Below are 15,791 nucleotides of genomic sequence, written 5' to 3'. Positions count from 1 at the left end.
AAGCCAATTACCGTTTTTAATTATTTGTAAATATTGAAAAACGTCGGCTGGACTTATTGCTTGGCGCCGCAGCTGCCACAACAACAACAGCGACAACGACAACGACAGAAGAAAAGCCTTATCGATTTGGCAAAGCAGTGCAACAGGTGCGGCCCGGCCCTCAGCGGCCAAAGTACGAACGTACCTGTACGTACCTGTACGTACATGTCTCTGCTTGTATGTGTCGTATCTGTGTATCCCCGTTATAGATATCTAATCGAAAGGTCTTCGAATTTCGCGCAACAAATACCAAAGGAATGAGCAATTGTAAGCAGAATCGATCGATTTTGACAGCTCCACTCAGCTTTTGTTTTCCAGTTTTCCAGAGAGAGTGGGCACACATTTCTAGGGGATATTGAGAGAACATCGATCTGTTAATAAAGTCTGTAACTTTAGAAATAAAAATGTCCATAAATCACAAACTGATATGAATATCTTCCACTTTCATCTCAAAAATCTCAGAAAAGTACTTTCTTTGTCTGCATCAAAGCGATTTCTATCTACTGCCACTTCATATCTGAGCCATTTCTTAGAGCCGGGCCAAGAGTCTTGCCAAAAAGGCAGATGCGTGGGCAATAAATTTGAAGGGCACTCCATATGGAAATTGAAAATTTTGTCCGCATTTACACAAAGTACTTGATGCAAAAACGAGTTGCGATTATTTTGTGAGTAATATCTGGTAAATGAACATGCGATTTGGGTGTATTCACATTCATTCATTCGTCCATTCATCCATTTATGGCTTCCCCCTTTGGCACGCTGTTTATCATTTTTATTATTATTATTATTATTATTATTTTGTTTTTACAAAGTGGGCGTGTCGAATTGCGGTAATTTATTAAGTGTTTTTCTTTCCCACTCTGTTTAATTGCCGCTCAGATGATGATTTACGAGTGCTCTGCGCTTTTTGCTTTGTCTTTCGTCTCTCCTCTCGACTGGAAGCTCTGACTTTCACCTCAAGTGAAATTACGGCCTAATGACTAAACATTTCTTTTAATTAGAAGACTCATCTCTGAGAAAAAACAAGCAACAACAACAACAACAACAGCAACGGAACAGGAAGAGTTTCTTCAACTTCTTTTCTTTGTTCTCTTTCTTTTTGGTAAGGTTTATTCATTACAAAAAATGTTGATCCGACACTTGGGGGCTCCAAAGAGATTAACATTGAGTTCTTCTGCGTTCTGCCGGGCGACGGGTCGGTCATTGACGGATGTCGAATACTCGCATATTCTTAGAAGACATTTTCTGTGCATAAAATATTCCCGATATATGGACTTTTTTTTTTTTTTTTTCTGTTGGACTTTCCAAAAAACCTTTTTCGCAAATTCCAAAAAAAGCTTTCACAAACCCTTTTGGCCCGTTATTTTGACATTTTGTGGAAGTTTCTTGTCGAACCTTTTTTGGGGGCACGCTGACGCTGACGCTGACTCACCTGAAGCGTCCATCTGCCACATGCAACGATGCTGCAGCGTTGCAACACGGCGTTGCAGCGAATTAATTTATCAGCATTTACCGCTACAGTGTCAACGCCACAGAGGGGACAAAGCGGAGGAGAGAAAAGAAGTTTTCGCAGCATTAAAAGGCAATAAATTTGTGGGTCCAACCAGCGGCCCGGACCGCGAGGTCCGCGGACCGACCAACTTCCAAGAAGCTGGAGCGCAACTTGATATAGCCAAACATTTTTGAATACCCGACAATTTGTTTGTGTCTGTGGCTGTGTCTGAAGAAAAACCTCTGCGCCGAGAGACCAAAGTTTGATTTATGCGTTGCGATGCTCAATGGGCGATATGGAACACAAACCGAACGGAATGGAACGGAACGGGCCAACGGCAACTGGCCAAGGAAGTCCGTCCGGGCCTCTGTCAAATTTCCATGGCCCAAACGACCAGGCACGACTACCAAATGCGATCGGTGGCCTGCCTGCCTGCCTGCCTGCCGGTTAAATGCAGCTAAAAACATAAATTATAGACCAGGGCTAAGACTAGAAAGAAAAAACTGTTGTTCAAAAACACAACCATCAAACAAGGTTTGTTGTTTTTGGCCCACTGTGCCCTCTGCAGCTTCTCTCTTTTCTGATGTTTACCAACACTTACCGAAAGTCCCATGCGAATATATATATCTCCCCGCGCCGCTGTCGACAAACATGCTGCCGCGTCAGTGCTGCGCCTTTGTCTCGTAAATTTTAAACATTTTTATTATAAAAGCCAGCTCTGGGTTCCGTTCCTGCCGCCGCTGCTGCTTATTTCTCACACAATGCGAATGCGAATGCGAATGCCATTTATTTGTATGCACATTTCGAAGCAGAATTTGATTAATTACGGATGTACAATACAGTATTTATAAGTACACGAGTCCAAGTACCCGTGCAGTACAAAGCGGAAGAGCTGCGCTGCCCAGATTACGATTAATCGTTTCAAGCTCTATGTTTTGTGCTTTACTTTTATTTTCATAGCACAAAGCACAAGTTTTGTAAGACACGATTCCTTGATTGTAATGTTATTCTATTTATTGTTATTCTGAAGGTTTCTGCATTATCTAGCTGCTGGCACGGCCCTGACACCACTTGTCGTGTGCTGGGCTGCTCGTAAATCGATTAAAATCTGTAAAATCTTGGAAATATGTAATCAATTGTCTAACGATTCCTCCTGCAATGTGCCAGAGCATGAAATACCTCCCATGGCGCTCTGATAATTTCGCATGGCATTACAAATACTCTAAATGGTCTTCCGGGGAGTGGGGAGTGGGTAGGGGGGACTAGCGCCATGTTGCGAGTCACACTCAATTGCTGTCAAGTGCTTTGCAGAACCCTACGACTGCCATCTCAACTGGAAGTATTTGGGGTGGGGAAGGGGTGGTTATGGGTTATCCAAGCGAAATGTCAAGGCAATTAGTTCCAATCGACTCGCGCTAGATACAAATTCGTTCGTCTCTCTGTCGATCTTTAGCGATCTTTTTCTTGAATGCTCCGCTCTGCCGCAAGAGGTTGTGTAAGAGAGATAGAGCGAGAGAGACAGAGAGATAATGCTTCCGATGCCACATGTGTCTTTTGTTTTTATGATTCTGTGTGCTACTTAAATTTCATGGAATTGTTTGTCTGCCTTGTTTTTTTTAATGAGCCATTAAAATGTTTAGGGAATTGTAGTACATTTTGCTCGACAAAAAAAGTTTATTTTTATTTTAGTGGAGGTTTTTTTTTTTGTAGGAGATATATGAGTATATAATGGACATTATTTGATCAAAGCTAATCCCGAATGCATATATATATTAGGTATATTTATACCCTCTTATTTTTAACAATTGTTTTTTTTCTACTTTTAGGTAAGTCTTGGTTCCCATTTACATCTTTGGTAGAAGAAAACTTCACACTTTTGTAGGTAAATATTTGAATGGTGAAACCTTTTAGGCCAAACCCCATAATTTGGTCAACCAACAGAAGGTTAGATCATCCGGCGAGCTTCAGAGCCCACGAACAGGTATAGGAAATAGGAAGTATTCCGCCTGGAAACTACTCGGTTGTACCACATTTTGTCGCACAAACTAAACAAAAAGACGAGACTGTCTGCTGTCGAATCGCTTCATTTGCCAAATCATTAAACACAATTAGTCGTGTGTTCTCATAACCAGTTTAGCTGCCAAATCCTTCAACTAATTGACTGGAAGAACAACAAAGGGAACAGAGCAGCCTACCTGTGTCCACCGCCCCAATTCATACGATAATTCAAACATCGGTTCCGAGAACAGTCGAATGTGTGGACACAATATTTCATAAATGTCTGGCTTCCTTTTGGGCTGACTTTAGCTTTGGTTTCGTTTCGTTTCGAACACACAAAATGCACAAAAAGCATAGCAGAAGATACAATTAACCTTCAGGTTCAGGTTCAGTTCGGCGGTAGAACTGAATTGTATTTTTTTTCTGTTGTTTTTTGGTTGCGCAAATACAACGTACAGCGACAGCAACGCTGACAGCAGCAGTAACAGGCAACGGCAACAACGACTCGACTTTGTATCTAAAATCAACAAGTTCACGACGACACAAGCACAACCATAGAGCCACAGAGCCACAGAGCCACAGAACCACAGAAAGATAAAAACTTTTAAGCGTCAGGCAAATAGACACCGATACTAATACACATAAATGCCCCCACTACCGCCCCACCACGCCACGCCACGCCACGCCACCCATTCATTGCCAGACGTTTGCCAAGAAGGCAAACAGAACCCAAAGCCCAAAGCCCAAAGCCCAGAGCGAACCTCTGGCAAACCCCATTTGAGTGACAAGTCGAACCAGATAATTTACTCAATTTACTCGCTTACTCAATGGCTTAAACTTTTGTGTCAGTAGATGATCTACATATACATATATCTAAAGTAGATTTGTGGTGAAAGGGGGTGTGTGTAACGCCCAGAAGGAAGCGTTTCCGACCCCATTAAGTGTATATATTCTTGATCAGCATCAAATGCCGAGTCGATAGAGCCATGTCTGTCCACGCCTAGTCCTCAGGGACTATCCAGACTCCTGGGACATCGCACTGTTTCAAGTGTATTTCCCGCTCTTTAAATTTGGGAGCATTCTCTTCACACTTTGCTGGCAGACCATATATCTATCTAAATCTACATCTTTATCTCAAGTAAAAAGTAGGAGCTTTCACCCGACACCCAGGGAGAGCCTCAACGAGAGCTAGCTCCTTGCATGTATCTTGTATCTTTTGGTGATGATGTCGTTACTTACCCACGGGACACGACACCACTAATGGAGGAATTCGATTACTTCAGTGAGTAATGGCACTGGAAATCGATCCTGCAGCGAATTGGATTTCGTATATTCGTATTTTTAATCGCAATTCAATACGACTCGTATTCGGGTTGCCGTTGCCCCCGTAATGGAATACCATATTTCGACTTCAAGTTACAGCCAGAAACAAAGTCAAGTTAAGGGCACAGTTCCACGGGTTGTTGGTTGTGGGGTTTCTCTTTATTGTGCGTGTGTGTAGAGGTACTAAAGATACAAGTGGCAAGCGAGTGATCCCTTAGCCAGGGTTTATCCCTTCGGGATCTCTGCTTTGGCTGTGGCCTCGGCCAGCACCAAGGCCTCGATCTTCTTGAGATTCTCCTCGATATTACGCCGCTGCTGCTCCTCCTCCTCGGCCAGCTTGGCCTCCTCCGCACTTGACTGGGCCTTGACCGCCGCCTCGGCCGGGCTGTCGCCGGCAGTGCGTCGGCCCATGGACAGGCGCGTCACCAGATGCGGTGGCACGCGGATGCCGGCCCCAATGCGGTTCTCGTTCTTGTACTGCCCCACGGCCCGGACAAAGGGCTTCAGCGGACAGCCCCTGGCCCGGGCCGTGTCCATCAGCTGGCGGGCGTAGTCGAAGAAGAAGGCATCCTCGCGCAGACACTCCATCTGCGCCTCCCGGTTGTAGTTGGTGTCCGGTCGCCTCTCCTCCTCGTGCCGCTGCCGCACCTGCTCGTCCAGCTGCTGGCGCAGCTGCCGCATGCGCTGGAGCTGCTCCTGACGCTGCTGCCGCTTGAACTGCACGTGGACGAGGTCGTTCTTTAGGCGAAGATCGACGGCTTCCCGTTTGTCGGCCTCTCCCTGCTCTCTGGAGGCCTGGGCCAGCTGCTCCGCCTCCCGCTGAATGGCCAGACGGGAGTTTTTCACCCTCTCCCGGCTCTGACGGCGCCTGGCCTGCTCCGCACTGTGGGCCTTTTGCATCTCCACCAGCTGGCGCTCGTGGCGCGCCTCATCCTCTCCGGCGCTGTAGTGCAGGCGAGGGGCCTGCTCCTGCGCGAGCTTCTCATTGCGCTGGATGCGCTGCTGGACGCGGCTACGGGTCCTTTCCCGCTTCATCTGCTCCAGGCGCCCCTTGGCCTCGTTGTGGACATCGCACTGGACCTGCTCCACCTCCTCCAGCATGAGGAGCCGCTGCTGACGCTGCTCCGCCATGGCCAGGGAGGCGAGAGCCTCCTCCCGCTTCTGCCGCCGCCTGGAGGTCCGCATCTCTTCGTCCCTGCGCTGCTGCTCCCTCAGCTGCCGCTGGTTCCGCTCCCGCTCCTGGCGTGCCTGCTCGTGCTCCTCGGCCTTGGCCGCCTGGCGCTCCTTCTCCCGCTCTGCGATGGCGCTGAGCAGGTCCTGCTTGTGCTCCCCGAGCTGCTGGCAGCGCTCGGCCCGACGCCGCTGGGCCTCCTCTATCCCGTTGAGCACCTGCTCGTGGTAGATGCGCCTGTCCCGCTCCGCCTGCCGCTCCAGGGCCTGGGCGAAGGTCTCCTGCACCTGCCGCTGGGCCTGGACACTGCGCAGGACCTCGCTCTGGAGCCTGGCACACTGCAGCTCCCGCGGCCCCGGACGCAGCTGCTCCAGCAGCTGTTGGGCCGCCGCTATGCGCTCCTTCTGCCTGCTCTGTGCCTCCCGCCGGGAGGCAGCACTCTCCTCCTCCGCCAGTCGCTTGGCCTCCAGCTCCTGCTCCCGCAGCTGCTCCAGCTCCCTGCGGCACTCCTCCGCCTTGGTGATGCACAGCTTTCTGCCCCCGAACTGACGCAGCAGCTCCTCGCCCCCGGCGCGCAGCTGCTCCTCCGCCTGGTCACGCAGCTGGAGCCGGTACTGGCGCTCCTGCTGGGCCGCCTGGCTGGCATTGGCCTGGATGCGGGCAAACCGCTTGCTTGAGATGACCAACGGCGGCTTCTCGCGGACTATCACCTCACGGCGCTCCTGCGGCAGCCAGGAGTACTGCATGGCAAGAGGATTGGCTGAAAACTGGACGCCCAATGGTTGTTTGTTGATGTGTTTCCATGGCGAGGGGGTTTCCTGGGTGCTGGGAGGGGGGCTCCTGGTTGTCAGGAGATTGTTTGGGGCTGTTTCCCATGCGAGTGGCTTTGGAATGAAGTCCAACAAATGAAGATATCATCACACGATCCCACAAATGTTGCAACCAAATGCCAAAACAGAAATTGTCGACATTTTAAGTAGTTTATTTTAATTAATTAGTGTTTTTCGCGTGCCCGTGTGCCCGTGTGCCGGTGTGCCGGTGTGCCGGTGTGCTCTGTGACAACTGTCAACGCAAATGGCCAGCATTTTGGCCTGGCCTGCTCGTTTTGATGGCTTAATTATGTCCAAAAGTTATGTTGCAGCCATTCGGCATACACTCGCAACGCAGCAACAAGTGACAGGTTTCGTGATAAAGATTGCTAGATGCTTTTAGCCAATTACAGTGTTAGCCAAACAGATACCCCATGCCCGTACCCGTACTCGTAGTACCCGTAATGCGCACACTGGCTGGTCCGAGCAGATTCGATCTGATTGAATCTGGTTTGGATTGAAGCAACCAGCCAGCCCTGGAGGGCACGCTTCATTTGGCTGCCACCTCAAGAGCCCTTCGATTAGTTTAATTAGCACTTGGCTGTGAATCGGATGGCACGGAAGAGAGCCACCACAATGAATACTTTTAAAGACCCGACGAATATTCAGTGGGCTTTGAATTGGGTCAGTGCCTCGCCCTTTTCAGCGTTTGCTGGGGGGGTGTTTTCCGAGCCCCACCAAGGAAAAAGCCCATAATATACCGACACAAAACCCCATTGCGAGGGCGATAAAGGTGGCTCCACGTTCCAGCCAAAGGCCGAACAAGACTTTGTAGAAGGGAACCGGTGAGAACGAACATTATTAGATCATTTCCAATGGCAATCTGGTGTTTACTTTCCAAGCCGAAGCTTTTCAAACTTGTTGAATATTAAACGGTGCATTTTTATAGATTACCCAGCGATTGCAGTGCACTTTTAGTGGGCTCTCAGTGGTTTCACTTTGTAGGGCACTCTGTCATTTCACAATTCTTGTTGCCTGAAGTGGTGTTCTATAACACCTTCTGCACCACTCGATCCCCCTTCCCCCCCACCTCGATTCTTATCTAATCGAAGCTTATTGATTCCCCATAGACCATTGCCTTGATACCCATGTAAATATACGACTGTAGTGCCAGGGCTATCTATCTTTCTGTCTGTCGATTTCAGATTCTACTTTGTCTTCGATCGAGAGGTAGAGAGCGGTACAGAGGGACAGGGAGACAGCCAGACATATATCACTTGATCTTCAAGTGCGAATGACAGCAGCTCCGCTCCAGAGGCACCAGCAGCGGCAATGCCTTTCGCCTGTCCACCGCCTCTGACTACCGTCCAGCCTCGTTGTTGCTTCCACTTGAATGACTTCATGTGCCCCCTGTCGGAAAACTTGAAAAACTTGTCTTTGTTTTCAGACGAAGACTCAGAGGCAGAGGCAGAGGCGGGGCAGGGGCAGGGGCAAAGGCAGAAGCAGAAGCAGAGCCCGGCCATAACCACACGTACTTTAGTAGGTACTGACTGGCACTCGAGAGATCAGAACAGAATGGCGAACAAGAACAAGAACAAGAACAACGACCGGGACAACAAATGAGTGCAACTGTTTTAGACCTGGACCTGCACTCCAGCTCTGGCTCCAGCTCCAGCTCCGGACCAAACCAAACCTGGGGGACTACTCGTACCAGCAGAAACAGAGAAAGAACTGAGACAGAAACAGAAACAGAGCAAACAGCAGTCCAGTCCCCCGGTCCCCCACTCCCCCAGTCCCCAATGACTTAAACGTTGACCAAGTTCCTCTCTCGCCTCCTTAGCTGTTCTTTGTATCTTTTACCGACCTGCACACTGTTTCCCTCTCTCTCTCTCTCTCTCTCTTTCTGTGGAGTTCCTCTTGGGTCTGGTCTGCTTCTTGGTTGGAGAGCAATTAACATGCAATTAAAAGACGTTTCACTCCAAAGATCCCCTGCTAAAGAGTCACTAAACACTTGAAACACTGTTTATAGAGAAACACAGCTTCTGCAGAGCCGATTCTATTCTGTGGGGAACTGAAAACAGAAGTTTCCCCTCCAAAGATTCTTATTATAAACTAGCGCTGCCTGCAAAAGTTCTGTGGCGTCTTCTGGTGGGGAAAATCGTAGCCGGAAATTCATGGAATAGTTTTTACTTTAATAAGCAACGTGAAAGTATTTATATGTATTATATCTGATTAATACGCTTAAGACATAGCCAATCCAATCGATAATTAACCAAATTACCAAATAGCCAAGCGACCAAGAGATTTCTCCTGGAGAACTACCCCAACCTTTCGATTCTTTCGTATCGGAACCTCTTCTGCTTGCCCAAAAGAAGCTCCACTTCCACACAAGTTAGTCCACCACTGGTCAAGATCTTTCTCTAACGACAGGATCGTCAAGGATCGACAGGATTCTCCGCCCAGAAAATAGATGAAAACAGAAGAAGCAGCAATCGTTCCCAGTAATCTATATCTCATCTTTTGTGGCCTTAACAAGGTTTCAGAAATGTAGCCAAAAGCTTTACATGATATCATCTTTGTTCCAATCCAATGATGGTATATGTAAGGCTTTTCTATAATCACTGCCATTTCCTGTTTTTTATCTCGGGAGCTGGGAGCATTTACACCCATGCTGGGAGCTGAGTTTGAATTGCGATTTGATTTATGAACCTGTCGGTCAAGTAATTCGCAATCGAAGCTGAAAGACTGAATAAACTATGAACCCCCCGCCCCGCCCGAATACTCTGGTGGCTTATGTCATCTCGCATGAGTGGTAAATAGTATTCATATATATGGCTCCTATTCCCAAATCAAATCGAGGGGAGACGCAAATTGATGTTGAGGCTTTTCAATTTTGTGGAATTGGTGGGGTTAATTCTGGCGCTGAACTCTCAATTAAATAGTTTCATTATCAATTGAAGCGTTTCGATCCGGTCCACTCCGTTCTATTCTATTCCGTTCCGTTCTGTTCTACAGCTGAGTTTTCCATACTCTGAAAGTATTATGCGGCGGCTTAGGCTGATTTCATAGGGCGATGCCAGTGCGAGTACGAGGCATGGTATGTGTTGTTTGCCAACAAAAAAACACATTTCAATGTCAACTCGATCACGTTTTCGATGGCAATTTGTTGCTGCTAGCTGGGGTTTATTTTCGAATTTGATACAGTCTAAACAGCGTGGCAAATTGCCCAAGCATGTGGCAGGCGAGCGGCGAGCGGCGAGCGGCGAGTGGGGCTCAACATGGGGTTTTACACTGGTTTTGTCATCCATTGACAGACAACGAACACCAGCACGCCTGCAATACTCTTGCCAGTCGATCTGCTGCTGCTCTTCTCGACGCCGATCATGTTCCGGCCATAATCTGAGGTTTACTTGAGCTTCGCTTGTTGCTGCTCCATTAATCAGGTGGTTAGATCCAAACTATGGCCATCTGATATTACCAGCAATAAGTTCTCCATGAATACCGTGTCCATGGGACATGGAACATGAAACATTGTGGAACACAGACCCTAAACTCAAATGAGATCCAATTCAATCTGTCAGCCATCAAGTTCCTACTTCAAGTTCCATTTACACATCGAAATATTGGCAATATTCCTTTGGAAAAAAACGAAAACAATCAATCAAAAGGCATTACACAGTTTACGACCAATTCTGAAACAGAAAAACTGAAAAGACCGACTCAATCACACGCTCTATTTATAGCAAATTAAAAATTCAGAGAAAAAAACAAGAGAGAAACAAAAACTGGCACGAAATATTGGTCAAAATATTTACCAGCCACGCCCCAACGAAAGAGGGAATTGATTAATGATTCCAGATACAGATACTCGATAGAATGGGGCAAAGAAAGCGTCTTAAACGATACAATAAACGGATAGATACGCGGTAGAAAGGGGGGAAATTAAATCTTACACACATTATAGGGGAATGGGGCGGGGGATGGTGGATGGGGAGAAGGTGTTGCATTATGTTGAGGTATCCACTCCACTCGACTCCACTCCGTTCCAATACGAACCACTTGGAGAGTGGCGCCCACACGTGATAGCAAGCCGATACGAGCGGGGCCTCATTTGGTATGCAGCTCATCGCAGCTGGGGCTGCGGACCTGGGACACAGTGGGGCACACAGATAGCCATCGATGGCGTCGCGTAACGCGCCGGACAAATGCTGAAAGCTTGTCAATTCCTGGATGGCCATCCCTGGGGGTTTCGGGCTTAGTTTTCCCACATCGTTTAATTTATGAAAATTTATGCCCCATTCCCCAGTCGAATGAAATATTTTATAATTTGTTTCCAACTTCTGCAACATCTCGGGAGTCCGAAAAGCCGCTTTTGGCCCATTACCATAATGGACCAACAAATGGTTAGAAAAAAGGTCTCACCGAAAACCAGAAAACAGTAGAAAAAAACCAAACGAACAAATCCCCTAATGATGTGCTAATGTCGCCAATAATATTTGACAACCAAAACAGTATTATTATGGAAACAAATTATAGAATTTGGACATGGGATCACGGATAGAAGACTTGTGCCAAAGGGCTGTTTGGATATGTAACAGAACGATAGAAGATAACACATAATGATGTGATTATTGGTCTCAAGATTGGAAAATGATGACGACCTTCTGTCGAACTTTGATCTCCCTCACTCTTTCACACGAGTGCAGCAAAGGAAGAGGCAAGTGCCAGAAGAGTAACGGCCAGAAACATAATGAAGAAGAGTATGCACTGAGAATATTTTGGCATTTATTTTGCCATCAATTCAGATTTCCTAGGGCTTCCATCTTCGCATAACCAGAATTGATTCTAGCACATTAACAACTTTAATAAACAATTAAGATAGCATCATAAATTGATGTTTAAACATAGAATTTGCAATTCAAATTTCTCTGCGATTTATTGGCAAACAGAAGAAGCTAGACAGCTAGAAAAACAGTCCAGAATTCATCTCCGATCCTGAGATATTTCAATATGTGTCTCTTGGCTGTAAACTGAGTAATTTATTTGAGCGGCTTTTTTAAGAAATTCGAATCCCAAATGAGCCACTTAATTTCGTTTAATTAATTTCTATCTAATTTTTGAAACCCCAAAGGGAAAAAAACAATACGAAAACAAAGCCCCACCGAAACTCTTTAGCAGCTAATATTTCATATGCATAATTATGCCTCATTAAGAGGCTTAAGAGCTGATTATGCCCTGAAATAATCAGAGGTGCGCCAAGGTCGTGGATGTGTTTGTGGGGAAAGTAAAACGGACCTCATTTGGCCCATTTACGGGCAGTACGAGTGTTTCAGCTTACATTTTTATGTTATTCTTGAGAAAGATGGCTTTCCCAGCAGCTTAGCCTCCCGCATCATAGATCCAATTAAAGCCCAACATCTTGGCATCCGGGGAGCCGCCTTAGCTCTGTGGCCACTCGAATAGCACTGGGAAACCTACGACTGCAACGTCCAACCTACTGCACTGCAACCTACCGTTGACAGAGTCCGAGGCCCGCATTAGCCGAGGCCACTGATCGATGGTCGCTGCCAATTATGGACAGAGGCGATCGCTTGGACCCCGCAAACCTGGGATTGGGATTCGAAGATTGTTTGTCAAAAATGTCTCGTGAATGGGAACCTGAATGAATGATCGAGTGAATGAATCAGCTGTGAGTGCAGCTGGGGCGTATTGGAAATGAATGAATCGCCCAGAGACAGAGACAGAGACAGACACAGAGGCGTAGACGGTACAAGACTGGGATCTCGTGTGCCGCGGCGGACACCTTGTCTGGGGCTGCCGCTGTTGCTGCTGTGGTGCGTGCGTGGGTTTCCCCCTCGAAATTCGCACTCGAATGAAAAATAAAAGAAATAGTTTACAAGTACGAAATCTCTCGGCATTGACTGTTGGCTGGGTGCTGGCTGGGTGCCGGCTGGGTGCTGCTCGGTGTCTGGTCTGGGGGCTTTCCGTTCTCTGAAGACTTACTTCCACATGAAAATTGTCACTTTTCATTTGGCTAACGGGTTCGATCCCCCATCCCCCCCTCCCTGCGTGGTACAGCCCACGCTCTAGCGGAAGTTCCATTTGATTTATTCGCATTTTGGGATTATATTCGTGTTTGTTTTTTTTGTGTTTTGCATGCGTTGGCAAATTTCCGGCCGCTGGCACACATTTGAATGTGTCGCACAATTTTTGAATGCAATAAATATTCATTTTTATATTTGATTTGGCTTTGACTAATGAAGACATTTATCGACACATCGCCTCGGTCTCGGGCTCGATCTCGGGATGGTGTCGTGTTCGAGCATTGCCTTTTTGGGAATGTGGGTCAATGGTAAACGATGGTTAAGAGATGGTTCCACCACATAGAAGATGATGGGCGAGGTTTCTTGTTAGTTTGGGACTAACTCAAACAGATCTTGGCCAAGTGCGAGTAGAGGCTGATTAAGTAGAGCCAAAGACATTCCTTTTTCCTTGGTTTCGCAACAATTGCATGGCACTGATTGGAGCAGACCGAGAGGCATAACAAAGTTGCCTGAGTGGCGGGGGCTTTCCGTGAAAAGTGAACGATGGCTACGCCTCGTTTTTGCCTCCCCATTCAGCGGGTCCCTTCTAGGCCCGGGGGCTACGCTTAGGTAACTTCTTCCCCAACATTGGGGGGCTCACGTTTTCACGAACTGCTGCGAGAGAGCGCATCAAAGTGCAGAATCTCACGAAATTTGCCATTCGAGCGGCCATTTGGGTTATTTATGGTCTGGGTCTGGTGGGGTCGGTCCGCGGGATTTGCTTGCGACTCATTTAGCCGGACAGCGACAGCTCTTAAGGTTTTTTTATGACACATTTAACAGTTCGTTTCTGGGTTCATTTTACATTTTGCTTGCTGCATCGTTGCTTTCCCAAAAAGAAACAAAAAAAGAGAGAACTGACTGAAAAAAAAACCATCCAATTTCGCGCTTAATTTGATTTGTTTATGTTTGCTTTTTGCTCTTTGCTTTACTTTTCTTTGCTGAGCTTCTCTTTCTCTTTTGTTTTTCCCTGAGCGGAATGGAGCCCTCCTCCGAGACCGCTTTGACCATCCAATCACCATTTGTATTCATTCTAATGGAATACTGTTTAGCCCCTACATAAAGTAGAAAAATCAATCATGTACGCGACATGCATTTTGTTTTCTTTTGCACTAAATTTGCCCATAAATAAAGGTGATCCATGGGTGAGTCAGAATTCCTCTTCGTGAGCTCCAATGAATAATGCAAATTGCAGATCCATCCCAGGAATGTGTAATTACCACCTCTGCTGGTCCATACACTTCCGACCATCGTAGGAGAGGTGACTCACGCCGCGGTCCACGATTTCCCCCCGACCAATGCAATCCAATCGGGGCGAGAGGGGGCCCAACCATGACCCACGCAAAAGCTTCGAATGTACAACAAAACTTTTGCACCCCACGCATTGAACTTGAAAATGTTTGAGCCACAACAAAGGCCCTTAAATAAGAAACGATCAGCTATGAAAAAACAATATGAGAAATATGTTAAAAAGCAATTAAATATAAACAAAACAAAAGGCCAAAGTCCAAAGTCGATGGAAAACAATGAAAAATCACTGGAATCGCCGGAATCGCCGCGGAAGGTGGAAAATGTTCCATGTCACTGGACAACCATTTGCTGAAATCTGATTTGGGGCTGCCAAAAGCTGTCGATTGTGGTGGAGCCTCACTCTGGTGGTTTTTGTGGTCGGTGGTCGGTGGTCGGTGGTGACTGGTAAATGGTAAATGGTCCATGGTCCGTTGGGTGTGCACTTCAAGCATGAATTGATTTGCGTCTGTGTCCAGTCCAGTCCAGGCCAGTCCATGTCTGTCAATCAATTGTAATGAATACGCACTTTTCAATGGCAGTGGGTCTGCGGGTGTGCCCCCTTTCGCTCTTTCGCTAGTTCGCTAGTTCGCTAGTTCGCCCTTTCCCTCCTTTTGGCGGGGTCAGGCGTTTCTCCCATTGACCCTGAGCTATCAGATATTACAATCCACTGTCTAGAATAGCCCTGACCCAGCCCGTCCAACAGCCAGCTATTGTTCTGCCTACGAGTATATTTAGGCAACATTTTGTTAAATCGCGCGTTTTTTTTTATTACAACTCTAGTTTGACACTTTTTTACACGTTCCGTCTCGCCTTTTTCCGTATCTTCGCTTTTGCTTAATGACAGGCTGTTCGCAGAAGCAGAAGAACAAGAGCGGGCAACACACGTATGCTTTTGTTTTGTTTTGGCCATATTTGTTTTAATGGCACATTAAATCAGAAACCAGTTTCTGATAGATTCCGTCAACCATTCCATTCGCGGATATCACGGGTAGATAAAGGGCTTGCAAGCTCAAGCTTCACGGCTTTGATAATTATCATGGCATTATCCCAACAGATACATGGGCTTGGACCGCCTTCCGCATCTCAGACTTAGAGATAATACATGTATTGACAAAAGGATTGCCATCAGAACTTGTTGCTATACATCGAACCATTCGTGGCCCTTTGTTTCGCTTCGATCGGACTGCCCTTTCGTCTGTGCGATTCCTGAGAACATTTCTACAGCATTCCTCTCACCAATTTACTACTTAAGTACACTTACAAATTACGAATTCGCGGCTAACCATCATTCTGCCGTACATAATTCCACATTCCATCAACGGCGGAGGCATTCATTCCCTTGGGACTGGAGTTTCGTGGAAAACATTGGAGAGAAACCGCAAATTGAATTACGTCCAAGTTGGGTATTAAGAAAATCATTTGCAAAGAAATTACATAAAGGAAAACAAGTGCCACAGACGGACGGAGCCAGAAGGAGGCAGACGCAGACGCAGACACGCAGATATCGCCCACACATACGATCCACACGCGGGACAGCGGCAGCACCGAGCGCGGTTTGCCAATTTAGCAGAAATAAACCGCCCACA

At 46.9% G+C, this 15,791-nt stretch overlaps 2 protein-coding genes across 8 annotated transcripts in view; one reads left to right on the top strand and one right to left on the bottom strand.

Annotated features, from left to right (window-relative positions):
• LOC108152825 (protein TANC2) overlaps positions 1-15,791 on the top strand; it is a 55,153-nt gene that overhangs the window by 17,622 nt on the left and 21,740 nt on the right. The window lies entirely within an intron of this gene.
• On the bottom strand, positions 5,006-6,784 carry LOC108165229 (trichohyalin). Its single transcript, XM_017301268.2, has one exon. It carries the CDS (start codon positions 6,767-6,769, stop codon positions 5,078-5,080), a length of 1,692 nt encoding a protein of 563 aa, XP_017156757.1. The 5' UTR covers positions 6,770-6,784; the 3' UTR covers positions 5,006-5,077.

The sequence above is a fragment of the Drosophila miranda genome, chromosome XR (genome assembly GCF_003369915.1).
Source record: "Drosophila miranda strain MSH22 chromosome XR, D.miranda_PacBio2.1, whole genome shotgun sequence".
NCBI classification, from domain to species: domain Eukaryota; kingdom Metazoa; phylum Arthropoda; class Insecta; order Diptera; family Drosophilidae; genus Drosophila; species Drosophila miranda.
This window is presented reverse-complemented; position numbering and strand designations above follow the sequence as displayed.